General features: G+C 37.9%; 1 protein-coding gene across 2 annotated transcripts in view; it reads left to right on the forward strand.

The window, feature by feature from the left end:
* The window catches only part of PARM1 (prostate androgen-regulated mucin-like protein 1), a 53489-nt gene extending 39491 nt beyond the window's left edge, over window positions 1-13998 (forward strand). The window contains exons 2-5 of one of the 2 annotated variants that reach the window (XR_011556749.1): window positions 4352-4972; window positions 8065-8143; window positions 12381-13378; window positions 13435-13998. Coding sequence is in view for 1 of the 2 variants with exons in the window: in XM_070726548.1 (XP_070582649.1) it covers window positions 4352-4972; window positions 8065-8143; window positions 12381-12465 (785 nt within the window). In the remaining variant the exon portion in view is untranslated. Of the gene's footprint in view, window positions 1-4351; window positions 4973-8064; window positions 8144-12380 lie in introns of both variants that reach the window. The other variant, XM_070726548.1, reaches the window with a different exon arrangement.
* The last annotated feature ends 202 nt before the right edge of the window (window positions 13999-14200 follow it).

The raw sequence follows: 14200 nt of genomic DNA on the forward strand, positions 1-14200 counted from the left end.
GCTGCATGTTGGTACTACAGGTTGCTCACACAGGTTTTTGAGTCAGTTAGCTTGTTGCTCTCCTAATAACTTGGGAACACATTTTGACATACTGTATATCTCTAATTTCTTAAGAGGGGAACAAGTCACGTTGGTTTCTTCAGCCACCACTTCTGTTAGGAGAAACCAAAATGTTCAGGATTATTGATCACTAAGACAGATTTTTTAAGTAATATCCAATATAACTGTTATATAAAGAATCATAGAATTGGAAAAGGCCATGGGCTAGATATGTTGTGGCTCCTGCAAGATACCTGGGACAGCTAGAGTCAGCAAGCTATTTGCTCTTGTACGGTGCCGTGCGCTTCCATCCGCCATTTTGTACGGCAAGTACAAGGGAACTCCAGCCACTGAAAGATTTTGCCCTTGTGGCTCAGGAGAGGTGGAGACTGAGGGACACATGCTCCTGAGATGCTCCTTTTACACTGACATTAGGAGAAAGCATATTCTACCACTTATTGAGGGATATCCTGGCCGCTCGGACGTTGCCTATCTCTGGTGGTTGCTTGGGGATGAGCAAGCCAGGATTATGGCACAGGTGGCCAGATTCTGCGCAGCAGCAGTGGGGATTCGTCGCACATGTGTGCCTTCATAGCGAGATATGTACATCTCTTGTACAGTTACAATGGGTCAATCTTGGTTGTTCAGTCAAAAGTCCTGTTTCCTGTTCTTTTTCTTTTTAATTATTATTAATATTATATTGATGGTCTTTGACCATAAATAACATTTTATTATTAATATAACTGTTATATAAAGAATCATAGAATTGGAAAAGGCCATAGTCTAAACCCCTGATCTAGCCAGCCCCCATTTCATCCGCAAAACCAGTGGAGTCAGCCTTTAAATTTACACACACACATACACATATTATCAAACTGTTTCAAGTGTTGCAAATTTGTTGCACTATCAGTTCATACATGACTTAAAATAATTGATTCTGTGTTCCAGTGATGCAGAAATAATTTTCTTTGTCAACTTCTGTTATAGGAGTTCGTGCTTCATTTGTTGGTCGAATTAGCGTAACTGCACACACTTTTATGGCACTCCATAGCATAATTCATACATTTTTCAAGCAGCTTCTATATCAATTTTTCTTGCACCAAGGAACGTGGGATGACATAACTCCATCTTTATGTGTCACCAATATTTGTGATTCCATTTCTTGGTGTATTCCAGGAGGCCACAATCAATCCACAATCCACAACCTCTTATACAATAATCTTCCTCCTTTTTTGTCAGATGAAATGATACTTTTTCTTCCATTGTATTTGTGATAAAAATATGCCAGTTTCTTTTTTTAGAGTGAAAGACAAATTTCCTTCAAGAATTGTCACAATTCCATGTCCAAAGTATTGCTATCTGTCCAGTACTGTTATCCACTTAGAAAGAAAATGTGTTAGGAACTCACTATGGGCAATCAGCCACTGTTACAATGGCATTTTTACAATTAGCAATTATTCAGGGGATTATGTTTTCACCCCATAAAGTTGAACACAGCATTCCTAAAACTATAGATTTTTTTCTAGTCAGTCACCTCTCCTGTTTCTTTTTCCTGCTTGAACTTTATTTGAGGGCCACTAAACCTGATAACTCCTTTTGTTCATTTTTTAAAAAAGGGTTAAATATAGTTTTCATCCGACGTAATGCTAAATTCTTTTCAAGAATAAGGTTCCTGCCAGACGACTCACCATATGGACTAATTTAATGGACTTCTAATCCAAAATTATATTCCTATATTCCTATAGAGACCCACAGAAACCTAGGCAGGAGATGATTTCAATGAAATCTTGTGCTTCACTTCCCCATACCTGATCTAAAGAAACTTAAACTGCTGAAAGTGAGGGTAATCGCTTATGGCTTATGGCTAGCAGCCATTGACTTCCAAACCTTATGTATACTTACAGTATGTAGACTTCAAAACCTTATGTATATTAAGGGAAATCATTTGACCTAACTGATTAGTATTATCTTGACTTATAATTCACTTTGAACCTAATAGCTGAATATATTGTATTTAATATAAGGAAAAAGAGATGACGTTGTAATAGGTGCATCCTACATACCACCCAATGAAACAGAGGAAATAGGTCAACTTTTTGCTAATTAGTTAGATTAGGTGAGCAGGAAGTAGCATATTGCAATAGTAATGGAGGACTTTAGCTACTTTGATATCAACTGGGAGACAAACTGTGCACCCCGTGGGAGGTCAAACAGGTTCCTTATGACCCAACGGACAACTTTATCACCCAAAAGACAAAACCATTACTAACACAAGTTTGTCAAAAACAAATCATGCCAAATAAATCTTATTTCATTCTTTGAAATAAAGTAACTAAATTAATGGACCAGCAAAATGTGAACATAACATAATGGATTTCGAAAATGTATTTAACAAAGTAGACCACAACCCAAAACTGCTTCTTGGTAAGATAGAAAAATGTGGGGAGAAAGGGAATTCGTCAAATTTACAGATAGCTCTAAACTAGGAGAAATAGAACTTTGGAAAATAGGTTCAAAAAGATAAGTTCTCCCCCCCACAATTTACCCCAAATTTCCGGTTCTGGAAGTGGCAGCAGGGGGAGGAGAAGGTGAGTGCTCCGTGACCGGCTATGGTCTTACTGTTAGACCCATAGCAGAAACTGAACACCAAAATTCACCTACCTACATTTGCAAGTGTGCCAGGCTTGTCTGTCTGTTGGCCATTGCTGCATGCCAGGGTCATCTAATTACTTTTTACAATCTTCTGACAAGCAAAGTCAACAGGGATGGGGAAGCCAGATTCACTTAACAATCAGATTACTAACTTATCAGCTTCGGTGATTCACTTAACAACTGTGGCACGAAATATCATAAAATGAAGCAAAACTCATTTAACAAATTGTCATTTAACAATGTAAATTTTGGGCTCAGTTGTAAGTTGAGGGCTTCCTGTAGAGAGAAGATGACTCTTGGGCTCAATAGGGCAGGAGAAAAGAGCAGGGATCTTATAGCGGATAGAGCCATGATGGCACGCACTGCAGAGGTGGCATGTGGGCACATGTGCCATTGCCAACTGTTCTTCTGCTTTCCAGCGTGCTGGCCAGCTGGCCTTTGCGGGTGCCAGAGTGCCTGAAAATGGTGTCAAAAACACCCCAAAAATGGCTATTTTCCATTTTCCACTTTGGCTCTAGTGGTAAAGATACCAGATTAGAAACTAGGGTGTGAATTCTAATCCTATCTTAGATATGAAAATGGCCCGAAAAACAGGCATGTGTGCGCTGGCCAGCTGTTTTTTGGGTTTCTGGCACTCTGGCACCTGCATATGTATGCATGTTCTGGTTTGGGCATTCGGTGCCAAAAAGGTTTGCCATCACTGAGATAGAGGGACCTGGAGACCTTGCTGCCAACAACAGACAAATCATGTTAGAGTTTTAAAAAAACATCATTAAAGAAGCTTAAGAGGAACAGTAATTGAATTATTGCTACTGGCAGTAAATCTTATTTCCTAGATGGCTAGTCTTTTAAGGAAGTTGGAAAATTTCTAATTGTCTTCTAATGCCTATTAGAAATATTTGTTCTACACAGTTCATAAATTTACAGCTCTGCTTTTCATTTGAATGCACCTATTTTACTGAGTAATATCAATAAGAGTATTTCTTCAGTATTTTTGAACCCCTGTTTTGATATGAGTACGAATACTAACATGAAAAGATAGTTCTCATCTGAACAATTTATCCAAGTACTGTCCTTGCATTTCTCCACAGGACTAAATAGCAACTTCTGTTGTGTTTTGTTTAAGTTCTTTTTTCCTGTCCCAAGTTTACCTTTAGGATTGGATAATGATAATTAACTTACTGAAAATAAATCAAAGCAAGCAAAACAAATAGCAATTTAAATATACAGTAGTTATAATACACTATTATGATAAGAAAAGTTAAAAGAGTCTTGTGGGTTTTATTCCACTAGTCATTGCCAACTATAGAAGATGGTGCTTATCTCTGTTTCAAGGCCATTGATCTGTGGTCATGTGTCACAGAATGCTGTAACCTTGTCATCGAAATGATGCCTATTTACTTACATTTGCATACTGTTGAACTGCTAGGTTGGCAGGACCTGAGGTGAGGATAAGAACTCATTCCAACATATAGCACTCAAGTTTCAAACTGGGCTGCCGGCTTTCCAGATGGTAAGCCCAGCTTCTTAACCATTGAGCCACCATGCCACCCCTCTAATAATGATACGTGTGTTAACTCAGATATCTAAAAGACAATAATGTAGGTAAATCTGTTGTTTTGGGGACTACTAATATAAATGTTCATATTCACTTATGCAGGACTAAATATCTACTCCATCTCCTCAACGTCTACAACTATCGTCTCAAGCATCGCAAAAACAAACAGTTTATCACCAAGTACTACAAAAGCAAGTCCTGTTACTCCTTCCGTTACAACCCCACTGACATCTGCCGAAAAGAATACGACCCCATGGTCTACACCTAATGTCATATCAAATACATCAGCGATGACTGTAACAACAACTAATTTGTTACCACAAACGAGCATTAGATTACAGAGCACAGAACAAGTGTCAACCCTGGGGATGCCGGTTGATAGCTCAGCAACAACTAACATTTCCCATACAGAAACTGTAGCCACCTCCACTTCGGGTGTTACAAGTGTATCATCCATCATCAACAGTTCATTTGTTCCTGAGAATAACACTAGCTCTTGGGTTACTCACGTATCAAGTACAGAAGTGTCCACAGTACCTACGACATCCAAGGAACACCCTGATAAAAGTACGATATCTGAAGTCACTACTGGGCCATCAAGTTCTGTGGGAAAGTCTACGTATTCACTAGGGACTTCAGCAGCTATTAAGACCACTCCTATTAGCAGCGCCACATTCTCCCCAGAGGTAACCGTGCAAGAGGTTCAACAGGGTTTGAGTCCAGGTGAGCCAATTCAGTTAACTACCTATTATTATAGTATGTCTCCTTTTCTTACCATTACTTGTCAGTGAGAAAGAAATCAAATCAAATCTTTATTGTCAATGCACAACATGTGTACAATGGAAATTGAATGAGCTTCCCTTGGTGCATCCCTACCCCCTGATAAAAACAGAAATCAATAAAATAAATAGCTAAACCCAAATAAGTAATAACTAGCACACTTAATTATAATTATAATAATTATAATAATTTATTAGATTTGTATGCCACCCCTCTCCGAGGACTCAGAGAGGCTCACAACAAATAAAACATCATATACAAATCCAATGGTAAAAACAGTTTTAAAAGACCCCTATTAAAAACAGTCATACAACAGAAACATACCATACATAAAGTCAAGGCAGCTAAGGATATATCAATTCATCCATGCCTGGGGATATAGATGAGTTTGCAAAAGGCAAGGAGGGTTGGGGCAGTCCTAATCTCCGTGAGGAGCTGATTCCAGAGGGCCGGGGCCACCACAGAGAAGGCTCTTCCCCTGGGTCCCGCCAGACGGCATTGTTTTGTCGACGGGACCCGGAGAAGGCCAACTCTGTGGGACCCAATCGGAAGGTGTGGAAGTGAAGCACTACTCGCATTTGTGTTGCATCAGCATTCTGCCTTTACCACAGTATATTTGTGCCAGCTTCTAGCGCCAAATCAGCCCTCGTCTCATGCTGCTTGGGCCTTGGAGTGGTAAACTGCAGCCTGGAAGCACTACAGCAGACAGCCGGAGTCAACCCTATCTTTGCTGTCCATTGTGGATGCTAGATCAGCCCCCTGCAAACTGTTATCTCTCGAGCCCAGCTGAAATTTTTCACACTGCTTCTCGAGAAATGAGAGTTTGCAGGGGGCCAGTCTAGCATCCAGGCTTCCTACAATGTTCATTCTCAGCCACATTTGAGATTTCTAGCTGCAATGGGCAGCAAAGCTAGAGTTGACCAGGGCACCTTTCTCTGTTAACAGCTGGCCAAGCTAACAGCCTGAAGGATTCCATCCTGTCCCTGGGAATCAAAGCACTGAAGCGTGAGCAGCACAGGAACCTCAGCCAGACTCCTCGAGAGAAATTCAAAGCTTTCTCTGTGAACCACCAACATTTTCTCATGGACCACTAGTGTTCCACGGACCACTGGTTGGTTACCACAGAGATAAGGGGCACTCCCAGGAATTTGAAAGAGGAGACCCTCTTGATTTAGAGTGGGGCAGTTTCCTCTCTGCTTCAGGAAGTCCAGCATTATTTCCTTTGCCTTGCTGCTGTTTAGATGCAAGTTGTTTTCTAAGTACTACGTAGATAACTTTCTGGACTTTTACCCTGTATGCTGGGGGAAAAAATACTAGAAAGAACTCTGTCTATTATTCATATATTATTTATTCATAAATTTATATTGCCCCTCATTTTATACAATGTAACCTTCGGTAGCTGACAAACATAAGAAAAACAACAACATAGGAATTACTCATTGACTAGATTTGGACGCATAATGAATAATCAGACTTTTGAAAATGGAATGGCTTTTTAAAATTTATTTGAATTTTTACATATTACAGGAACCTCTTAATCCCATAATAAAGCCAGTAGTGTTTAAAGGAGAGATTTTTTTGGTTGTTCAACATAATCAAAGTAACATGTATATGAAAAGAAATTTAAAAGCATGTCCATTTTAAAATATTTTTAATGTCCCATTTTTTTTTATAGACAAAATATTTTCAGTTCAGTAATCAAACTAAATCATAACTTGAAAAAGCTGGAAATGTGATTTAGAAGTGCTTTTCTTATGCCTATTATTTAGCACTCCTAAAACCTGGTTCAGAATTATTTTTTGAGTGATTTAAATGGTTTCAAAGAGTCCTTTTCTTGTTAGATTTTTTAGGAAAATGCAAAGCAAGAAACTCACAAGGATCCACAAAAGTTCTAGGATGCTACTTTAGTCAAGAAATTACTTCCCCTACCCCCACTTAGTTTACATATGTGTAATAACTCCAAGGATAATAAAAATACAAACTTTTAAAAGATACATATATGTGTCAAGTACCAATGAAATGAAGAACACCAAATTTGGAAGTTGACCATTTTTCTTCAAACCTTAGCAAGCAGATAAGAAGACAATACAAATTTTTAGGACTCCAGAAAATAAATAATTCACTACCTTGCTTTCTGGAATTCCTTTTCTTCTTTTCTGAGCTAATATAGACACTAGAATGGCATTTACCAACCAATTAATAATAATAATAATAATAATAATAATAATAATAATAATAATAATAATAATAATTTATTAGATTTGTATGCCACCCCTCTCTGAGGACTTGGAGCGGCTCACAACAAAATACAGTATCACAAATCCAATATATTAAAAGCACATTAAAAACCCATTATTAAAACCATACAACTCAGACAAACCATACACAATTCTACCATAGCCTTAGTATAGCCTAGGGGCAACTCAGTTACCCCATCCCTGGTGACATAGGTGGGTTTTGAGTAGCTTACGAAAGGCCAGGAGGATAGGGGCAGTTCTAATCTCCGGGGGGAGTTTATTGCAGAGGGCAGGGACCGCCACAGAATTAAGAATATGAAATTGAAATTGAAAAGCACACAGATCATATGGTGCCATAGTAAAGTCATTTCATAGCTTAAGGCAAGGAGCTGTTCTCTTGGCTTCACTCTGCCATTTTTAGTATGTGCATAACAATACTGTACTGATCTACGGGAGAAGCTTTTACTGAAAGTGTATGTGCAATTTGCGATGATTATACTACATTATTGAAGTAATAACTCCCCATATGGCATTTCTGAAGAATGTGAGACAATAAGAAAGTATGCAAAGAATACATTGACAGTATGTTGATGTAAATACAGTGTAGTAGTAATACATTTTTCCAGATAATTTTATCTGGAAAAATGTATTACTTATATAACTAAAACCTAATTTTGCTTTTCTAAATTTCTTACTTCAGAACACGTGCAAATATGTTGTACTGATTTGAATCCAAAGAACACCTTGAAATGATAACTAGTCATCCAATCAATTTATGCATTCTTTTTTCCTATGCAGGAAGCATTGCAGCTATTACTATAACGGTAATTGCCGTGGTTCTAGTGGTATTTGGCATAGCTGCATTTTTAAAAATCAGGTAAGATCTAGCAAGCTCTTATTCAGAAAAGAAGCCATCATTTGTTTGGAAGATTGAGATGGTTTTTAGAACTGAAAGTGTGTGCCACTTTCAGTTCGGTCATATACCATTGTTATATACCAGTGATGGTGGATCTCTTTTTCCTTGGGTGCCAAAAGAGTCTGTGCGTGTACTATCACGTATGTGCGAGTGCCCACAGCCATAATTCAGTGTCTGGGGAGGGCGAAAATGGCTTACTCCGTTCCCCAGAGGCCCTCTGGTGAGCCTAGTAGGCTTGTGTTTTGCACTCCCCAGACTCCCAAGGCTTCCCTGGAGCGGAGGGAGGGTAAAAATGCCCTCCCCCACCTCCCGGAGGCTCTCTAGAAGCCAAAAATGCCCTCCCAGAGCCTCTGTGCGAGTCAAAAAACCAGCTGGCTGGCACACACATGCACGTTGGAGCTGAACTAGGGCAGTGGCTCGTGTGCCAGCAGATATGACTCTGCTGGCCACCTGTGGCACCCGTGCCATAGGTTTGCCATCACTGTTATATACCGTGGCTGATTTTCTTTCATTCTATGTACAGTATAAATAACTACAAGACCACATCCATTTGTAAATTGCTACACTATTAACTGTTTCTTGCATTAAATCCTTCGTTGTTCTGCAATTACATTGCTCCCTCACTGTTCCTCCCAATGGTTCTTAGCCTTCCCCTTCTCTCTCTCTCATTTCTGCACCACTACTATTCCAAAGCTATAACTCTGTTGTCTGTTTATCTGCAGATGTTTACACACTTTTTTGTCTTTTTCCTGTTGTTCCACTCCTGGCATTTTCTTCTGTCTCTGTTCTGTAATTTCTTGTTACCTATGATATTTTCTACAACCAAAATTGTGATATTGTGATGATCTTCTCTGCACAACCATAAAACTTTCTATCTTCCCATCTTTTCTTTCTTTCTTTCTTTCTGTCTTTCTTTCTTTCCTTCTTTCTTTCTTTCTTTCATTCTTTCCTTCTTTCTTTCTTTCTTTCTTTCTTTCTTTTCTTCTTTCTTTCTGTCTGTCTTTCTTTCCTTCTTTCTTTCCTTCCTTCCTTCTTTCTTTCTGTCCTTTCTTCCTTCCTTCCTCTTTCTTTATTTCTCTCTCCTTCTCTTTTTCTTCTTCCTGTTTGAATATTCATCTTTTTTCTGTATAAATACAAACTTTCCACCTGAAACAAAATGTTGCTGTTGATAGGGAGATTGATAAAGGAAGCAATGATTAATGCTTCCCCTCACTCCCAATGCCATAATCCCAATCTTGATCCTTCAACCTTCATCTTTTCCTCTTAACTACCATATTTGGTTATATTTACTATATTGGTCTGTCATTCTTTTCTGGGAAGCTAAAGAGTAACTGTTGCTGCTGCTGCTGCTACGCAAGGTAGAATTCTATATTACTGAGGGTTTTCCTGAATTTATTCCTAAAATTGACAGGATGATAACTTCCTGATTCAAAAAGGTACTGAGCTAATGTGAGAGGTTTTCCTATTAACAATGTTGATTATACAAATAAATTTTAAGAGTGAAACAACTATGTCTCATTAACCTGGCAGTTGAATGACTCAGGGACAGATGTGAAGTGGACAGAAGGATTTATTTGGATTTATTTCCAGAATTGGAAGGGACTTTGGAAGCCTTCTAGTCCAACCCCCTGCTCAAGCAGGAAATCCTATACCAGTGATGATGAACCTTTTTTGGTTCGCGTGCCAAAAATGGGTGTGTAGGTGTGCTAGCATGAGTGCATGTGCCACACCATTGCCCTTCTCCCCTACCAGTGCTGCCACCGCATATGTGCACAAAACGGACTTCCGGTTTGCTTGTTGTGCTTGGGTTTTTTTGCATTCCGGGGCTTCAGGAAGCTTCCCTAAACCCTCCGGAGTGCAAAAAAACACAACAGCAATCCAGAAGTGTATTTTCCAAACTTCCGGTTTGTCCATTGGCTGGTTTTTCCCAAGGCCAAAAATCAGCTGTATAAAATGGTATAGGATGCACGCTGCAGCTGACATAGGGCAACATCTCGCGTGCCCTCTGATCTGGCTCCGCGTGCCACAAATGGCAAGTGTGCTATAAATTCACTATTACTCTCCTATACCATTTCATACAAATAGTTGTCCAATCTCTCCTTAAAAACCTCTAAAGTTGGGGCATTCACAACTATTTCTTACCATTTTCTTGCTTATTTTGACTTGCATTCCTAATCTGCATTTTACAATTATTATTTTTTAAATTTTAATAAATTGGACTGTTTTTTCCTTTAGCGTTAAGTAGTTCAGCTTTCTCCATGGTCCTCATCACCTTGTTGCCATTTTCTCCCGTTAATGGACCAATCATTTCCTTGACTTTTTTTTCCTTTTTCTTTTTAATACGTTGAAAGAAGCTTTTTTGTTATTTTTTTACTTCTGTCGCAATCCTTAATTCATTTGAACCTTAGCTTTCCTGGCTTCATCTTTGCATGTTCAGGCTGCATATTCTGCCTTAATTATGTGCTCCTCGTTTCACATTTCATACTTGTCCTTTCTGCCTTCCATTTTATAGACAGGTTTTTTGTGCAACCATGCTGGTTTCTTTTGAGATCTCTTATTTTTCCTTACCATTGGAATTATGCTAGATCACACGGTTATAATTTCACTTTTCAAATTTTCTGAAGCTCCTTGGGTTGTTTTCCCTTTGAAGATTCTCATCCATTGAATCCTTTTCAAGTTTTCTCTAAATCAGTGTTTCCCAACCGTGGCAACTTGAAGATATTTGGACTTCAACTCCCAGTATTCCTCAGCCAGCATTCACTGGCTGGGGAATTCTGGGAGTTGAAGTCCAAATATCTTCAAGTTGCCAAGGTTGGGAAACACTGCTCTAAATGTATTGATATCAAAGACTCTAGTTTGACTTTGTTTTATTGCTTATGCTTGCATAATCTTGACTTCCAGTATTGCATGGTCACTACCTACTCACACGCAAGGTTCCTATAATTTCAATAACTTTTACCATTTCATCTCTATTAGTGAGAATTAAATCCAGTATGGATGACCATTTAGTTCCCTCCTCTATCTTTTGGGAGACAGGTTTTCTGCTCAGTTTGTCATGAATCTGTTTGAACTTTCACTGTCTATTGAGTTTGTTTTTCAATTGATATCAGGGATAGTAAGTCCTCCCTTACTATCATAATGTGCTTCCTACATGCCTTAGTTAATTTATTAACAAAATGTCCATCTATTTCCTCTGTTTGGTTGGGTGGCCTAGATACAGTAAACACCAGCTTGAGGATGTTCCCAGTTTGGCCCGGTTCTGTGAACCAGTAGCACCAACTCCACCCACTCGGGACGCTTCTGTGCGTGCTTAGAAGCGCTGTCTGTGCGTGTGAGCATGCGAGTGAACTGGTAGCAAAGTGTTTTAGAACTCACTACTGGTATACACCTACAGCAATATCATTCTTTTTTTTTCTTTTATATTGACCCAAATGTGTTCAATATAGATTCCAGTATAGTTTGGCTGTACAGTGTTCCCTCGATTTTCGCGGGGGATACGTTCCAAGACCGCCCGCGAAAGTCGAATTCCCGCGAAGTAGAGATGCGGAAGTAAAGACACCATTTTTGGCTATGGACAGTATCACAAGCCATCCTTAACACTTTAAACCTCTAAATTACCATTTCCCATTCCCTTAACAACCATTTACTCACCATTATTACTGGTACTCACCATTGAATAAGACACTTAGTGATCCTGATATTTATAAACATAATTATTTATTAACAATAATTATTTTTTTGTTATTTATTTGCAAAAATTATTAGTTTGGCGATGACATATGATGTCATCGGGTGGAAAAACCGTGGTATAGGAAAAAAACCGCAAAGTAATTTTTAATTAATATTTTTTGAAAAACCATGGTATAGGTTATTCGCGAAGTTTGAACCCGCGAAAATTGAGGGAACACTGTATTTCTGTAAAAGTGTAGTTATTTCTTTTACATTATGCAATTCCACCTCCTCCTTTATTAGGTCTTGTTTTTGTTTTTTTTATATATAATTTCAATCCATATTCCTTTTATGGGTTTCATCGCACCAAATTTTCGTATTGGTGACAATATCATATCTGCCCTCGTGTACTTGGATGTTGATTAATTTCTGTTTTACTTTGCATATGATAATGAGAAGCTTCTATGATGAAAGCACAGTGAAAAGAATGGCTAACTAAAGTAAGATACTATTTCTTTTTCATTCTTAGGCATTCTTCATATGGCAGACTTTTTGATGATCATGATCATGCATCCTGGGGAAACTACAACAATCCACTGTATGATGATTCCTAAGAATCTAAGAATATTAGCCATGCCAAAGGTGTTCTTGTGTCATCACGCACCTAATTCACCAAAAGCACTATGTTCCAGTATCTTTTGACACACAGTCCTATATTTTATTTCTTTTTGCTGTTTTTTCCAGTGAATCTTTGAAGTTTAATAGAAGCCAAATGTGAATCTAATTCAAGTGATGCTTATGATAAATAACTCAAGTCTTATTTAATAACTTGGTACAGTTTCTGGAAAAAGATGAAGTTATGTGGAATACTCTGATAAAACTGAAGTTTTAGCAACTTATTGCAAGTGAACCTTTAGTGGCAGATTTGGCATGAAGAAACAGTATGGCCTTTTTGGCTGACCATTAGCCAATCTTGAAGGTAAAAATTGCTCAAAAGATTAATATCAACTCATGTTCTTGTTTATTTGCTTCAGCAGGCTGTTTTTGTAAGAATGGTGTTCTTATTAACATTGTTGAATATTGTACTATCTTATATTTTACTAAAATTCTTGTTAATTGCTTTGTTAAATAGTTGCTATAAATGGCAGTACCATGTCAATTACTTCCCTCTTCTTTCATCATGCCAATTCAAGTGCTCTTTAACAGAGGGAACAGCTATTGCTCCATTGATAACATACAAATATCATATTTACGGAGTGAAATTAATAATTCTCCCCCACCAAAAAAGTACACAAACCAGTAAATTTGATATGTAAAGAATGAGATTATTTCCAAAAATAAAATATTACTATATTAATATGTTAATATCCAGGCCACTATTGACCTTGATTTAGTTTAACGCTTCCATCATAATTCCTCAGCTGGATGGGAAAAAAAGAGGTCAATATTGGAATATCAATGATGCTTCACTCTTTTCAATTAAATTTCTCAGCAGTTTCTTGCTAATAAATTGGGAGTGGAGGGTGGGTGGGGAATTCAATTCAATTCAATTCATTAGATTTGTATGCCGCCTCTCTCCGTAGACTCGTAATTACAATTACAGACAAGTGGAATCCCTCAAATGTTTTCTTAACTTCTCTAAACACAGACGCCTAAAAAAGGATTGTCTAAACAGACTCCACCTCACCAAGTATTCTCCCCATTTTGTAAGGCATAACTATATTTTAAATTACATTTGAAAACCCTCCAAACAACTAGCATCCTTAAAGCTCAGAGACCATACTATAAGAATAATGTACAGGTAAATTTTCATTAGCTAAAAGCCTCTTTAAATCTCATCTGCAAATAAACTGCCCTTGAATGTTTGAGAAGGTGAAAAGGAAGGAGAATCTGGTATAAGATTTGGTTTTAATGTTGAAAAGTGAGTTTTAAAAAACAAAATGCAAAATAAAACCTAGGAAATTGGAGGAAAATAATAAACTCTGAGCAGTGAAATTGTGTTTGAACAGCAGATTTTCTGCCTTTGCTTGTATAGTTCAGAGGATAATAGCAACAAACTACTATAATAGCAACAAACTGTATATTTTAAAAGTAATGAAAAATGGACTGTTATCATTTTCCAATAAACCCCAATTTTCCAAACAGTTCTACACTTTGTCTCCATGTTCGCTCTATCCAACTATTTTGTCCTACCAGTAAGACAATAACAAAAAAATGTCTAGTCCACCAAAAAGATATACTAAATATTCTGTACATTCAGTAGTGGGATTCAGCTGGTTTGTACTGGTTCAGGTGAACCATTTGTTAACTTTATGAGCAGTTTGGCAAAACGATTGCTGGAAGACATCT

Source organism: Erythrolamprus reginae, chromosome Z (genome assembly GCF_031021105.1).
Source record: "Erythrolamprus reginae isolate rEryReg1 chromosome Z, rEryReg1.hap1, whole genome shotgun sequence".
In the NCBI taxonomy this organism is placed as follows: Eukaryota; Metazoa; Chordata; class Lepidosauria; order Squamata; family Dipsadidae; genus Erythrolamprus; species Erythrolamprus reginae.